Source organism: Neopsephotus bourkii, unplaced genomic scaffold, assembly GCF_033783945.1.
Source record: "Neopsephotus bourkii isolate Nb327-2 ecotype Australia unplaced genomic scaffold, CSIRO-AGI_Nbou_v1 NB_214, whole genome shotgun sequence".
Taxonomy (NCBI): Eukaryota; Metazoa; Chordata; class Aves; order Psittaciformes; family Psittacidae; genus Neopsephotus; species Neopsephotus bourkii.
Genome location: NW_026900726.1, coordinates 406,216 through 422,326, shown reverse-complemented (window position 1 = coordinate 422,326; position 16,111 = coordinate 406,216). Strand labels below are relative to the sequence as shown.

The window sequence follows — 16,111 nt, the reverse complement described above, 5'->3', positions numbered from 1 at the left end:
AGCCCCTCCTGGACAAGTTCCTGTGTGATGTACTCTAGGTTACCCTGCTCTTCCAGGGGGGTTGGACCAGATGATCTCTTGAGGTCCCTTCCAACCCTTGGGATTCTGTGATTCTGTGAACATGGACTCAGGAGAACCCATGACTTTTGTTACGATACCAAATGCATCTTAAGTTAGACAGACACAGGAGTTTTAATCATCCAGCATCTTTAAACTATTGTTTCACTGTCAAATGACTTTGAAACAGTGAATCCCCCACACTGATTTTTCTAGAATAAATCCCAGTCACCTCAAATCTTTTGCTAGTCAAAACACCAGATCAAGCAGAAGAGGCACTGAGAAAGACTGTTAAAAACCAACCAAACAAAACAGAACAACAAAACCCCCACCACACACACAAAAAACAAACCCTCCAGGTTATTTCTATATCAGTCAAGAACTTTGCTTTGTTCAACATGGTAAAACCAGTCAGGAGTCATGGCAGAACACTTAAAAAGGTTGTACTGTGACAATTCCCATGCAAGGTCTTCAAAAGGGAGCTGTGTAACCACCATTTAAAGAAGAGGCAACTCCACTTCACAGACATAACACTTACTGTGTCATTGTCAGCTCTCTCTAAAATCTTGACAAGTCCCTGCTTCAGGCACACTGCTTGTCTTGTTAGAGGGAAGCACCACAACATACAACCTACACTTTGTCAAAAGAGTAATTCTCACCCAAAATCACTGTAAATTTGCATGACAGCACAAAGGTAAATTGGGAAGCAGGCAACAGAAGGCTCTGAGGCTTGTGTGCCTCTCAGTGCATGGCTCCATTCACTTTGTAACACTACCAATGAAATCTGGGTAAGCCACCGACAGCAATTCCTCTTCCACCTGTTAAGGATCAGTTAATTCTGCAAAACTCTCACATTCCAGCATACTTAAAGGCATTCATTCTCCACATGAAGTTTCACACTAATAGCCAGCTCTCTGAGGAAACTATTCATTGAAATAATTTCAAGTAAGTGGAAGGAAGCACAGAGATTACACACTTCACATACAGCGCTGGGGACCAGAGAACAGACAGCCACAGAGCCCACACCCTGCCCCACAGATCCACAGTCGGCTCATCCCAGTCTTCTCCAGGAGAAGGGTTCAACTCCCAATCCAGGTTTCCTCACCCAGTCTTTCACTCCTCACAGACAAAACCGTAAAAGCTTCTTGCTGAAATCCTCTCAAGAGGCAGGTTTGAAAAGACAAGGGATTAGGAGGCGAACAGTGAGAGCTATGGCAAAGCAACAATTTACCCAGCAGGGGTGTCCTCATAAAAACCTGCTCACTGGCAATTTCTCTCTCACCTTTGTCATTTAAGTTCATCCCCACTCTCTCAGCCTCTGAGAGGCCCTACCCAACCCAAAGCCCCCATGGGGACACACAGCCCCAGTGCCTTGTGCAGCGCCGGACTCCGGGAAAGATCAAATCCATGTACCTTGTAGTGCTGCAAACATTCACTAGGAGGAAGTGATGGAGACAAGTTTCATCCATTCCTAGATCCTCAATAAGCTAAGGAAGATAGATGATAACTATCATCCCTGAGGCATTCTGAAACAGGACCTTGCTCCAAGGAAAAACAAGCTCAGTTCAGGATTAAGCATACATAAGTACCTCACAAGAAACATCTGCTGCCCACAAGACCACACTTTCAGGAGCTGCCAAAACTTGCCCCATCTGGCCCCTAGGCTGGCTGTGATCAGAAAGAAGAGCAGTCACCTGGCCAGCTGTATGATGTACATAGAAACAAGTGGGATGGATAAAGAAGACAGTTCATTTTTGTAAGAAACAATATATTTTATTTTTCTGACACCACAGCCCTGGCAAGTGGTTTTGTACCAAATTTAATGGAGGTTACACAGAACGTTTTACGCTGGGGAGGAAAAAAAAAATAACCACAAAAAAAAAATCCTGGATAACTTTTAGTGTCTGTTCCACTCCCACAATAATAAAATCACTTGGGGTTTCTAGAAAAGGAGAATAGGAAACAGTGAGAGAGACTACTGTAGGATGTAACAGTGTCCAAGTCCAGACCTTTCCTAGAAGGGGGAAGGCTCCCCACATGAGGAGAGGCTCTCCTAGATTTACTCCCCAAAATAACACAATGTATTGCAGCTGCCATAGGAGGAGACAGAAGGGGGACGGAGAGAGAGAGAAGCCTATTTAATAAAGAGTGGGAGGGAGAGACAGAAGGTGCTGGACAGCACACCATAATTTGAAAAATATGTCCTTAACTTATTATTTATTTCTTTTAAAAGATTCCCCTCACTGAACTTAAGTTCCTTTTTTGTGCTTTTCATTAATACTCTGCTCTGAGGTCGTAGTTTGGTTTTTCTATACACTGGAGTTGAAGGAAAATAGTCCAAAGTTCTGAAGATGGATTCTCCACCTAAACAGCCTAGAATCCCATTCTCCTCTCACCCCAAAGACTAAAGTCTCTGCTAAAATCCCTTTTACAATATAGTACAGTACACAAAAAAAAAAAAAAAACAAAAAAAAACCAAAATAACCGAAGAGTCCTGGGAGAAGCCAGTCCAAAGGACGTAAACATACAGAGAATGGTGCAACTTGTGACAAATGGCAATTCTCAAAATACAGCTACAGATTCTCAAAGCAGGTGCCTCACAGGATACCCAAGTCCACAAAAATAATTTTTAAAAAATAAATCTTAAAAAAAAAAAAAAACAAACAAAAAAAACCCCAACCTGTTAAAATGATTTTTTTTTATTTGTTGGTTTTTTTTTTTTTTTTTTTAGGTAATTCCATACATTCGAGATTTCCCAAAGCGTCCTCTGGTCTCTTTTCACCTATTGCATGGCCAAACTGTACTCCTGAAGCTCCCAAAAAAGCCCTCAGGACTTGGAATCTCATCTTGACAAGGATCAGAACATCCAGTCTTATGGTAGCAGCTTAAAACATCATGTTCCCTGGGTTTCCAGGGCCTTGGCTAAATCCTCCCATGCCAACGTCAGCAGCCATACCTCGGGGCCTCATCTGGGGGGGAATCATGATGTTTTGTTGGGGTCCCATCATGCCCTGCATTGACATCATCATGCCAGGTGACCCGACAGGCCCCGGGTGGCTGTACAGCCCCGCAGGGGCTCGGTCCTTGCCTGGAATCATGCCCACGGCGGCCACAGGGTTGCTCATGAGTGCGGGCTGCCCAGGCATCGCCGTCTGTGCTGGTGACATCATGCGGTGGTGTGGCCCCATCATGCCCTGCTGCAGGAAAGCAGGCGGCCTCATCGGGTTATGACCTGGCATGGATGGAGCCGTCCCAAGAGGGATATCTGGAGTTCCCACTGGCCCAGGGCCTCCCATGCCAGGCAGTGTTAGTCCCATCCTCGGGGCCTGCTCTCCTATCATCCCCTGCATGTGGGAGAAGCCAGGCCCAGGACCCTGCGGCTGCTTGCGGCCCGGCACCTCCCCACGAGGGAAATACTGTAGTGTCTGGCTAGGCTTCTCTGATGGGATAATCCTGGACAGGTCAAACTCAGGTATTCCCGTGGCTCCAGGACGGATCACCTCCTGCAGCTCTGGATCGGTGAAAACTGAAGGCATATTGTTTCCAAGAACCGTGAAGGAGTCTGGACCACCAGGGCCTCCAGTCTTGCAAAGTGCTGGGTCTGTCGAACTTTGGGGCAGGTTGGTAGGACGCCCCAGAGGTCCTTCTCCATGGAAGCCCATTCCTGCTGGGAAGTTGCCTTGTCCACCACTGGGCCCGTTGTGTGGAAATGGCACCTGCTGTGGAGGGGACTGCACGGGAGGGAACCCCTGTGGGAAGCCCAGGCGTCCTTGAGGTACCATTGGAGACTCCTGGGAACTGTGCCCCATCATCGGGTTGTGTGACATCAGGCCGGGTCCCACGGGGACCCCATGAGGAGGTATATTGGGTCCCATAGCATTTGGAGAGGGCATCTGGTTGTTATGGGAAAGAGGCTGGGTCATTCCCATTGGGCTAAGGGTTGGCATTGGACCCACTGGGTTTGGACCTGAAATTCGAGGATTCTGAGAATTAATGCCCATTCCTAGGGAAGAAATAAGGAATCACATTTAGAGAACAGCCAATAATGATCAATAAAGCTACCAGTGAGCTTTCTGCAAGGTTACCAAGTCTGTACACACACACATAAACAAAAAATTAGTGCTAGCAAAAAACCATCAGTAGCGGCTCTGCAAAATGTTATTTTAACCAGAGAATTGATGCCACCTGCACAGCTGCCTCCCTAAGCAAGAAGTGCCTAAAGCCTTCTCTGTAAATAGGATCTCAATCCAATCCATACTTTTGCAACTTCCCTGGCCACCTAGATGAGGCAGGCAGATAACAAACATGTCTGTGCCAGATCATCAGCATATGGACGCTTGCCCACTGGGAAGTGACTGAATGTCCTTTCAAAACTCCAGAAGTGATAAATGAGGTAACCCGTGTAAGACAAGGAGGAACGATCAATGAGGTTAATGAGCTGTCATCAGGAACTTATTCAATTAGGCAGCTTCCCCAGGTATATCCAGTCACGCTGATCATTACTGCATGAAGCACACAGCACAGCTACAGGTAAACTCATCAAGAATTTATTACCAAGTGCCACTTATACGATACAGCTACTCATCCCCTCTTCAATCTACGTCAATTCATTTCATTGGGTAGAGGGGCTACAGCTTACTTTGTATTTAATATGTACCCTACAAACATGAAGCTATCAGCAGCAATTGGATTTCTCCTCTGAACATCCTTACCCACAAGGCAGCCCCAAAGGACAATGTTTTATTTTACTTTTCCTTTAACTCTCTCGGGCAGGGACTAGGACAGTTTCCCTTCAGTCCTGGCTGAGGTCACCTGCCATTACACACTGCCTATATGAAAAGATGCATGTTTTGAGAAAGCACTCTAACACCCTCTTCGGTAACAAAGGCAATCCACAAAACTCAAGAATAGACCAGATGATGCAGTGTCATTCAGCACAAGTTCTTGTGGCTTCACCACAAACCATGAAGCTTCTATAACACTGCCTCTTAAGACAGAGGAAGAATGGTTTTCTCTGTAATGCACTCTAGGCTGATCCTTACTCCCACGAGCAGCCTTCACTCACAAGTAATTCCAGTCTGCCTGAGTAAAGTCTCTCCCATACAGAATGGCTTTCCACATTAGACATTTTCTGAAGGACAGAGAAAACTGGTTGGAAGGAGAACTTCTGTTACCCCACTTCAGAGAACTGCAACTGCCTTTCTCAAAACTAACCCATGGCTATACATTCTTCAAAGATTTTCCCCTCTCACCATCTTCATTTGAGGAAGCCTCCATACAGACATCCTCACTGTATTGCCTGACAGTGGCTTATGTACCTTTGAGTTTCTTACCTGGTACACTGTTCATAGATGGCAGATTTGGGGAGCGTGCTGGAGGGGAGTCGTCATCCGAGCTGGCCACAGTTTTGATGGCATCGTGATAAAGTGGAGTAGAGCTGGGCATGGCAAATTTGGACATCCTGGACATCATAATGGAGAGGGGATTCTGGGATAGGGTCGGCTCTGGAGGCATTGTATAAGGACTGCTAGACGGAAGGTTACCAGGGAGAGTCACAGGAGCAGACTGGCTGACTGTGGAAGGAGGTGGGCCACCTTAGGGAGGAAAGAAAAGAAAATAAAGACTGATATTTTTTTTCCCTTCTTACCATTTTTTCCCCCTTAAACCCACCCTTTTCTCTTACGCATCTCAAAAACTAGAAATCCTTTTTACTGCAAGAGACCGTGTGACTAACACAGTCAATGCTTGTGAAAGGTAACCAGAAAAGTAAGCCTGTTTGTCAAGATGGTTAACATCTCTTATACCAGATATTGCACTTCTACTGGAACTAGCCTGAGCCTATACAAAATTATATGAAGAATTCTCAGGTAACTCTGAAAATCATACTGTTCAACCTCCGTACACTGAAGATAGACTTAGGTACCAGGTCCAGCCATAAAAATCAGAATCTACAGTATTGTTCCTACATATACCTAATGCCAACTGTAACTGCCTTTTTTCTTTAGGAGGCATCAACCCAGAACAAAAGACACAGCATAACGAAAGCTTGTAGCGGATACTATGCTGAGACATGTGTGCAGATTTATGACAAGCTGTACCTGCAACTACAAGCAAAACTCCCTGTTTATGTTTTATTTCAGGTTTCATATACACATATTTACTGCTTATCCCAGTGAAAGAAGCATTCTCTGCACCTTTCATCTTAACATCTTCCTTTGCTCTCCCAATAATAGAAATAACTGCAATTCCAGTTCCCCTTGTCCTTCACCAATGAGCTTCATGCCATCCAGACCACACATGAAGGGAAGATGCTAAATTGAAGATGTACTGTCACTGAAAATGAACTGCACATTCCTCAGCACCCACCTCCCAACAAAAAAAACAACAACAACAACAACAAAAAAAAAGAATAGAGAATACAGAAACCTTTCAATGTCAAAGCATTTATGCCTTGGAAGAACTACACCTGAAAGGCCTCATTAAGCACATCACCAGGCACGGCCTAAAAGCACTCGGTTCTGGCTCACAGGTGCTGGGGCTCACACTAGGCGCGGCATCAGCAGTCGTGACGGACACCAACATCCAGGCTCAGCTCCCGAGGACGCAGTCCCGGCCCCCGCGCCCGGCAGGCACGTCCCGACCGCCGCTGCGCTGTTACCGGGAGCGGCACTAGAGGGCAACGTGGGCAAACGGCTCCGTCGCCGGGAGCCCGCTCTCAGTCTGCGGTGCTGGGAGCCTGGACTGGACTGAGCGGTGGCCAGAGGGCTGCAGGTGAGCCTGCCCGGGAGGGTCTGGGAGAGGGAACTGAGGGCAGCAGCCCAGAGATGCTCAGGAGCAGATAAGGCAGTGCCAGCATCCGCGCACCGGCATCCCAGCCACGGCACGGCTCCTACACGCCACCGGGTGCTCCATGTGGTGGTGGTGGTTAGCGCTCTCCAAAATGGTAGATGCCTGAACAAATGTTAGGACACCTCCCTGTCTGCGGTGGTACATGCAGAAAGCACTTACCATACCTGAACCGTACCTTAGTACATACTGGCTAACTACGCCCAGCACAGTCTTTGTAGGAGTGTTTTATCTCAAAGTGCTTTCCTAACATCAGCAGGACCTTCTCCACAAAGCTGTGATCACCAGGAGCTATGGCAGAATGGCCATAAACTCCTCCAAGGAGAGATTTCTCCCACCAACACCCAACATCTTTTCACACTTCTTGACCGCACCCTTTCTCTTTCATGCGGGGACACACTTGAGCAAACACACAAATACAAGGAGGGAGGAGGAGGAGAAGCACTCCACTCGCACAGCCACCCACCGGACCCACAGTACAGCCTCCCTTCAGATGGGCAAAACGCTGTCTAGCTTCTGCCACCCTGCAAAAAACTTCCTCCCCCATCTTGCTGCACACCTCAGGGTGTCCCAACACGAACCAAAGAGCCAAATCCGCTCTCAGAGGGCACTCACCTGACTCCACGTTCCCCAGCATGGCTGGAGAGGACATGGTGAGAGACGCCTTGTGGTTTGGGGGAATCCCAGGGCTCTGCAAAGGAGGCTTTGGAGATGAAGTCCATCCAGGAGAAGGTGCAGGGAGAGACGGAGACTTGAGGTGGACAGGAGAAGCAGCAGCAGACCCCAAGACAGGGGGGGACTTAATGGAGGCAGCGGCAGCTGCAGCAGTGGGGCCCGCAAGCATTCCTGCCAGCTGGGAGGGCGTCTGAGGGGACTTGAGGTTCCCCGAGGGAGACCCCATCATGGGAGACTGGACCTGGCGCATCGTGGGGGACTTGAGAGGGTTGATCCCTGGCGAATGCACCTGACCGGCTGCAGAGATATCCAAGGGCTTGCGGCCTAGGCTGCGCTGCACAGGGGGAGCAGTGTTGAGGCTATTAGGGTTACTGGTGGGATTGAGAGGTAGTGGCGGCATGTGGCTGAGCCGGTTGTTAGTCCTTTGGTCAGGCCCGATCTGTTCTCTGAGATTTCGGAGACTGACTCCTGGGCCCTGAGACATGGGGAGGAAAGGCCGGGGACCCATGCCATACTCTTGCTGCGGGTGCTCTCCGAACGGCAGCGGCACCATTTTCTGCTGAGAGGAGAGCATCTCCGGCACAACGGGGCGCAGTTTCATCATCTCTTCCGGCACGACTCCTGCCTCCCTCAGCTTCTGGGGGACCAGGGGTGGATTGGAGCCCATGCTGACACTCATGCCCATGTCCCCCTTCATGCTGCCAGGGCCCATCCCGAACTCCAGCTCCCTGCCAGAGGCCATTTGTGGGGGTATTCCTTTTGGGAAGTCCCCCCTGGAGGGGCTCATTGGCCCTTCCACTGGCATGCGAGGGAAGATGGGGTTGCTCCCAGGCTCCATGTGTCTCTGGGAGGGCATCATTCTGTTTATCTCCATGCTGGGCCTGATGCTTTCCATGTTCAGGCCAGGAGGGAGGCCCATCTGCTTCTCAGCCAGCTGCTGCTGATACAGCTCTTCAGGCAGACCTTGTGGGTTGGGGAACCGCTCCCCTCGGCCAGGGCCGCTGAAGACACCCTGGCCAGGAGGGAAGTTCCGGCCATCTGGGATTTTTGGCACATCATCTGGCCAACTAACTCCTGAAAGCCCAGGCCGCGAGGCAGGATTCGGGACACTGGGGCCCTCCATGTCAGGGTTCATCATTCCTGCAAAACCAGGGAGGCGCATCTGGCTCCCAGGAACGTTGGGATGCGGGGCCATGCCCCTGGGGGGCAGAGAGTGCGACATGTTCATGCCTTCAGGGAAGGGCTCTGGACCCCCAGGTCCCCAGCCCTCCCCAGGGGTCATCTGGTAGGGAGGAGGAGGGCCTCGGACCACTCCACGTGGCCCGTGCTGATGGACCATCATGTCCTGCAGGGAACACTGCTGCACCACCACCTGCTCCTGCTTCCTTCTCTTCTCCTCATAGAACTCCTGCTGCAGCTTGAGCCAGGCCACTTGCTCAGGAGTCATGTGGTCCAGGTGGTCTGGGCCTATAGGTCCTGACTGGGAGTTCATTGGTGGTGGCCCCATTTCATCTGGGGAAAAAGGCATGTCCCTGTGTCCTTGAGGCCCAAATGGGGCCCCTCCGTCTGTCCGAGACCCTGAACCTTTGCCTAAACTTTGGGATTGAGCCATCATAGCCTGTATCGGCCCTTCAGGTTTCTTTTGGGGACCATCCAGAACCCCAGCATTTGGAGGTGGCCCCCCACTTTGCCCTCCTGCAAACTCTTTCTCATCGGGGAAGAGCATTCGCTGTATGTCTCTCAGGGTCTGCAACGAGCGCTCTCGATGCTCCAGCTGTTCCTGTGACAGTCCATCTGGATTCTCACCCAAACTGGATGGGTCCCCACCAGACACCTGCTGTGGAGGACCTTTGGGGTCTGCAGTGGAGCTATTGCTACCTTGGGAAACCGGGCTGACTGCTCGATTATTGGGGGTCGAACTCTGCCCAAATCCTTCTGTCTGCAATGGGGTAGAGTTGGCAGGGCTGCTCACAGACATCACTTTGCTTTCAACACTCGGACTGTCCTGATCTATGGGACACGGGGGGGCAGTGGATTTGGATACAGGTGCTGACAAGGGTGGAGTCGGCTGCATTTTGGCGTTCTGGGGAGGGTTCTGGTCCTGGGCAGCAGGAGGCTGAGTCTGTGGCAGGGGCTTGGGTTCAGTCCGAAGTGCAGTGATCTGGGGGTTCTGCAAGAGAAAGCCACACACTGTCACCTGCTCTTCTTACAACCATGTCACATCAGCAGCAGTGCAAACAGAACATTGTGTCTTAACCCCACCAGCCCACACCTTACAAGGAAGGGGAGCCTGCATGTAGCAATTTACAGAGCAGCATCTTGGCCATGCAGAAACCTATTTTGCTCAGGCATTATGGTAGGTGCCCCTTGCTTCTGTGCTAGCTCTGCACAAGCAATAGGTTGGATATATACTACCCAAATACTGCAAGACTCAAGCTCTTCTTTGATGATTCAAGACATTTATTTGAAGAAGGCTAGCATAACAACTCTCTCTCTCTTTCCCACCCCAAATCTTGTTTCGGAGTGTAAGAAATCATTCGTCTCTCAGAATCAGGCACATTTACCATTTCCTTTCCCACCCACATGCAGGTATTCCCTACCAAGGGTACAGTGTTTCGTTCCACCTTGCTGTTTGAGATGTTCTGGATATGAAAGGACACGATGGTTTCCACCTGCCCCTTCAGCACAGCTTCTGCAGCCCTGCAAAGACAGACACACACACACATACCCAGTTGAAGCCAAGAAGCAGTTTTTCTTAACCATCCTCCTTTCTATCCTTCAGCTGGCACAGGGGAGAAAAACTTAACCATACATATTTCACTCTAGATGAGTAGCAAAAGAAAAATGCTTACATCTACAAACTCATCAGCATTCAGGGTTCATGTCTGAGTTTAAGACATCCTGGCTGCTACTCACTGCATGGATTGTAAAACAGTATCCATCAGCACTTGCCAAAAACACAAAACCCAAAAAAGCAAACCACACCTCAGAGGAATAAATAATTATTTCTCAGAGAACAAGATGCGGTGAGTCTCCACTCCGGCCCCTTCAGGATCCCCAAACAAGTAATGACTTTTTGCTACAGGAATGCACTTGACAGAGAAAGGGCACTTGAGCATCTCTTCAAAAGGGAGCACAAAAGTAAGCCCTGCTTCCTGAGGACATTCAAGCATCTACCTACTTACTTGTTGGCCATCTCAGTAGAAAAGACATAAACCACTTTGGATGGAGTCTTCTGCCCACTTGCTGGCTCCAAACTGGCAGCCAGGCCATGGGAAGGTGTGGAAGACCTTGGGGCTGAAGTGTTTGAAGGTGTCATGGAGTGTGGTGTGTGCTGAGACTCCTGGGATTTCACATGATCAGCAGAATTGCAGTCTGGATTAGGAGAAAGAGGAAAAGAAGAGAATCACTACCTTGGGAGCTTTATGGAAACCATTTCTGGAAACTGATGAGAAATTTTCCTCCTCTGAAACTTCCTGCTTCTCCCTCAAATGTCATTAAAGGCAATTCTTTTACACTAGGCATATTCCCTCTAATGCCATGCTGCCCTTCAGACACCACTGGGAGAAAGTTCATCTTGTCCCTTTCCAAGGAAAGTGGCAGGTCCCAGAGCTGATCCCCTTTAACTCCCCAATGGCCACACAGAACAGAAGAAAAAAACACACGCCAAAATGAATAAATGTCTGGAGACCACTCTGGGAAACTCCACCACCACCCCCCACAGCCACATTAGCCAGAGGATCTAGCAAATGGACAAAGGAAACATGGACAACTGCACGTCTAGTCTGGTTTTGCACTGCCTTACAGAGGCAATGGTGGAGGCAGGAACAGGATACAGAAATCCCAACCCTCTGGTTTGTGTTACCAGTAAGGGTGCTACAGGTTATGTACATGTGTTGACAAAACAGGCTTGCATATTGTTCAAAATCCCAGTTACAACAGAGCAGTTCCTGAAAGGCCAAAGGCCAGAAAGAAACCAACAGGTTTCATTTGTACTTCAAATTCTCTGGAGGAGTTTCAAAGTTACAAAGGAACTTTCCCACCAGACTCAGGTCTGCGCATTAACTGAGTGTGAACAGGACATTTACCAATGCCAGCTATGGCAACCTCTTCCCCTTGCCTGCTCTTGAGACCTTCAGACTTCATTGGCTGGAACTTAGAGAACCCCACACAAATGTATGTTTCTCTAACACTTCATAGCTATTCTGCATCTCAGAGGACTCTGACTAATTGTCTGCACTTGCACATGGATCCTAACAAACATACCTTTGATTTCAGGGTCGTCAATGGGAGTTCCAGATTCTCTCTGTTCAAAGGAGTCTGCTGAAATGCTCCTCTCTCTCTTCCCCTTCCCCTTGGCACCATTTCCAGCCCCATTCTTCAGTCCCATGTTCCCACCTGGGCCAGGGAGCACTTTGGGAGGGTGACCTCCACTTTTGGGGTCACAGGGAGAGGGCTGGGATTGGCTGGTTGAGCCCCCTTGTTTGCTCTGGTTGGAAAATTTGGAATCCAACTGGGGGTTGCCAGATGGGGACATCACTGTAGGGGGACGGACCATCACCTCCTGCTTTGATTTGGGGCTACTGGGGACAGAACAAAGGAAGGAAAAGGAAACAAATAGTGACAAATCACACCATTGATTCATTCCACCCTATAGGAACAGATTAGAGAGGCAGAAAGAACCACTGCCACCTTCTTTGCAACCTAAGGCAATTGCTGGCAAATAAAAAATGCCTGCAAGCTTCATGTCATGCAGGTGCTTTTTTGAACATGCCCTGAAAGGGTTATTATCCAAGATGGGACCTCACTGCTCAAGAAGGCACCATGGCAAGCTACAGACCTGCAAGATCCCAGGAACTGCTGTCACATGAGGACCTACCTCCAGGGCTTCTGTCAATAAAGACAACGGTTTCTATGTGCACAGAGAAGCACCTCACACCAAGACCAGCTCAGAGTAAACAAACAAGGCACAATAAAGTTCACCTCGCCACTCTCCTGGACCACAACTGCACACTGCAGCTCTGATGAGAGCAGACCCTAACATCTCCCTCCTCCCCACCTTGCACCTCCTTACCCAGTTCTACAGGGAGCACAAAGAAAACCGAGCATTACTGCAACATTTGTCATACATTGGGAGGAGCTGCCAGGAAAACACAAACCTCTGACCGTGAAAACAATTAAACCAGCTACAACCTGCCTCTGAATAAGGAAAGAGAAGGATACCATCTCTCCCTGCACACTCCTGCAGAATGGGGCAGATGAAGCTTCTTTAACTTGCCAAAGGGGATTTGGAGTCTTTCCTCCCCTCTTCCATTCAGCAAACTGCATCCTAAAAATACTTTGCTTCTCTGGGTTTTACACACATATTAGCCACTCCCTCCTCCTCAGCCTCCACTTACTCCATTGCTATTGGATCTTCTGCATTGTGTTTTCCCATCATCACTATCACTTCCAACAGGCAGGCTTTACTAGTATCTTTACCATGGGACTCCCACAAGCCATTTCCTCCTTTGGACACATATCTGACTCAGAGACATTCCCTCTCAATTACTGTCTCAAGCTCCAGATGACCCCTAGGAGTAAATAATCAAACTCCAGAACGCTGTCAATCACACCATTCTAAGTCCCTGGGCACTGCTTCACTTCCATATTCTTCCCATTCCAAATTAGCAGAGGAGATATGCTGACCTGATGCACTAGCAGGTGAATGATGCAGAGGATCTCTGTGGACAGCTGATCAGCTTTCCAGGCTGTTCAGGTCAATAATATGGAGGAAGCATTTTGTGTGAAAGTGCAGACAAATCTGCTGCCCAGATACCCCTTGGGGAAACAGGTAATTAGAAGAGGGGGGGGAAAAATAACCCAAAAAACCCAGACAGAAACAGCATGTACTCTCCTACAGCCTATTCAGATACCTGAATAGGGTTAGGGAGAGAGGAGGGGGCACAGAATGGAGAACCTGCACCTCATGTGTTTACAGCTTTCAGCTCACCCTGAACCTAGCAAACATGGAAACCCATGAGAACCGTGCAGCCAGTGCTCAGGTAAGCCCAATGGGAGCACAAAGGAGGACATGTAAGTCAGACACAGCAGCACTTGGCTAATCCTGCAGCAGAGTAGGGACAGCATCACATACAAATCCAGAGCAGCTGACTGCAGGTTCCCCTCCTTACCTCTGTGTGTTGCCTGACGGGGAGTTCCTCACTTTGGGGTTACTGGAATGCATTGACAGGAATCCTGAGCTCACAGTCTCACACGCATGCAGATGGGCTCTTGCCAAGTTCTTCTGGGAGTGTGCTGCCAGAGGCAGCGTTGCAGCACTTTCTGCCACCCGCTTCTCTCAACGCTGGCTCTCTGCTTGCCTTTTTTCTTTTTGCTCCTCTCTGGTTTTGCACTGGGCGCTTCCCTCCTGCAGCTCCAGCATTCTCTAGACGTATGCCTCCTGCTGCCCAGGGGAAGTCTCGCATCTCCAGGGCACACTGTTAAACCACCCCACCAGAAGAGAACAGAAAACCAGTGAGGAACTTCCCCCCTGCAGATGTGTCTGGTGTGAAGCAGTAAATGGCAATTCTTCCCCCATTACTGAGAAGACAGAAGAAGAGCTTTCAGATAGCTAAGTGCAGCTGTGTATATCAAAACAGGGGCAGCCCTGGCTGGCCATTCAGTTTATAGCCAGTGAGGCCATTTTCCCTTCATCCAAACCAAATCATTCTGGGGTCAACAAAACAGGAGAAGGACCTCATATCTGGACATTTTGATTCCACATGTGTGCTCAGCTTGAAGACGCCTCATAGCAAGTCAGTAGGAAGCCCAAACTACAAATCCCCAACATGATTTAGCAATCCAGAATTCCCTTGTGAATGGCTGTAATCTGATATTTCTTAAGAACATAAACTCTGCTCAAATCTTTTGTCTCCCTGGTCCAATATAACTAGAGATATGTTCAAAGATGTGTGCTAAGGCTTGCACAAAGGGAGAAAATAAACCACAATGTCTTCCTGACCACCTGTAAGCAACCAGCTATGTTGTGATTACCACAAAAGCACCGGAGGTTAGTCACTCATCATCTCTATCAGAAAGGCCAAAGGAGCACTAGACAACTACCCCTCTAAATTTGCTCAGTAGCACTATACAGATATTGAGGATTTAAGAAAAGAACAAAAACAACCAACACCACCTAAAAATAAACACTTTTTCAGCTTCTTTCTAGCAAACAATATGCATAACCCATGCAATAAGGCAACCATTTCTGGAGGAGGAAACTACTGAACATCATCACTCTATGTCCTTTGGGCTAAATTACTTTGGAACAAATTTCTGTCCTGTTTATGTTTCAACAAAATCTCTCCTGTTCATCTCACCTACTCAGATGCAAATCACTTAATTTAGAGTCTAACCAAGATTTATGGTTAATGTATTAAGCATTATTGGTTAAATATTATTCAACTGTAAATATTCCTGATACGCCTTCTCAGCACCAAAGCACCAGTTTCTACCTGTATCAAATGAAACAAAACAAATCTCACTAGTCTGGGGGTGTCTTGAATTTTATGAAGAAATTGCTGTGCAAACTGCATTTAGAAAACAAAAATTGGCTTTCTTATGTGCTAACACAAAGGATTAAGAAACACGGGCACTAAATGACTACCTCTGGTCAAGAAGATCTATCACTAACTTGCAGCATTGAGCACCACGATTTTCCAGTTTCACGAATATACTGTTGTGAGGTGTGCCATTAGACCTTTTAGTGACTTTGCACTGCTGCACTTTAACATGATAGTGCTCCATACAGCAGCTTGTTTCCTGAAGCTTTGCATCATCTCCAAGAAGTCTCCTCTAGACCACATGCCTCCTTCATGAGCCAGAGAAATAACCCTGCTCCCTCTTCTCACTTCCACTGTGCTGCACAAACCCATTCATGTGGGGAATGCTTCTACAATAAAGGTCTCATTTGTAATACCTCCTATACCTATAATACCACAATCAGATTAACTCCACCAGATCCACATACCTCTGTGGGGCTACCAGATGGTTACCCCTCTGATTTTGAGAACAATGTTGGACTTACTGTATTACTGCTGTTACTATTATCATGCTGTAATTAGAGCTGGTGCTATGAAGATACATTAAAGACAAGAGAGCACATCTTCACAAGTATCTAAATTGTACCACCCTTGCTTGCAAATTTTACTCCTATGTACGTTTTGACAACAAAACTGTAACATCAACAGCATCTAATTCCACTTTTCAAAAGAGATTCATTTATCTGTAAAAGTCAGTGGAACTCAGTGATACTTCAGGGTCCTCACTTAAGGTGAAGCGTATGACTGAAAATACAGTGAACTTTGTGTTAAAAATAAAAAGGGAACAATGGCATTAAAGTGAGCAAAGGTCAATGCTAAAAGCGGGATGCAGATATCTGTGATGAACTTACATATTCTAGTCTTTCATCCTCTCCTTTTCCACTTTTGGTATCTATGTGTTATCATGTTATTTTTTATTACAGATGAGAAGTTTTTGAGACTCCCAGCCT

At 47.9% G+C, this 16,111-nt stretch overlaps 1 protein-coding gene across 7 annotated transcripts in view; it reads right to left on the bottom strand.

Moving 5' to 3' along the window:
- Positions 1 to 1,808: 1,808 nt before the first annotated feature.
- Positions 1,809 to 16,111, bottom strand: part of BCL9 (BCL9 transcription coactivator) — a 59,233-nt gene continuing 44,930 nt past the window's right edge. For 5 of the 7 annotated variants that reach the window (XM_061344375.1, XM_061344376.1, XM_061344378.1 and 2 more), the window contains 7 exons: positions 13,752 to 14,057; positions 11,845 to 12,161; positions 10,764 to 10,953; positions 10,179 to 10,278; positions 7,519 to 9,748; positions 5,391 to 5,651; positions 1,809 to 4,060 (listed from right to left, as the gene is read on the bottom strand). In XM_061344375.1, the coding sequence (XP_061200359.1) occupies positions 2,943 to 4,060; positions 5,391 to 5,651; positions 7,519 to 9,748; positions 10,179 to 10,278; positions 10,764 to 10,953; positions 11,845 to 12,161; positions 13,752 to 13,804 (4,269 nt within the window). In that variant the 5' untranslated portion in view covers positions 13,805 to 14,057 and the 3' untranslated portion in view covers positions 1,809 to 2,942. Of the gene's footprint in view, positions 4,061 to 5,390; positions 5,652 to 7,518; positions 9,749 to 10,178; positions 10,279 to 10,763; positions 10,954 to 11,844; positions 12,239 to 13,751; positions 14,058 to 16,111 lie in introns of those variants that run through there. The other 2 variants (XM_061344379.1, XM_061344372.1) reach the window with 2 other exon arrangements.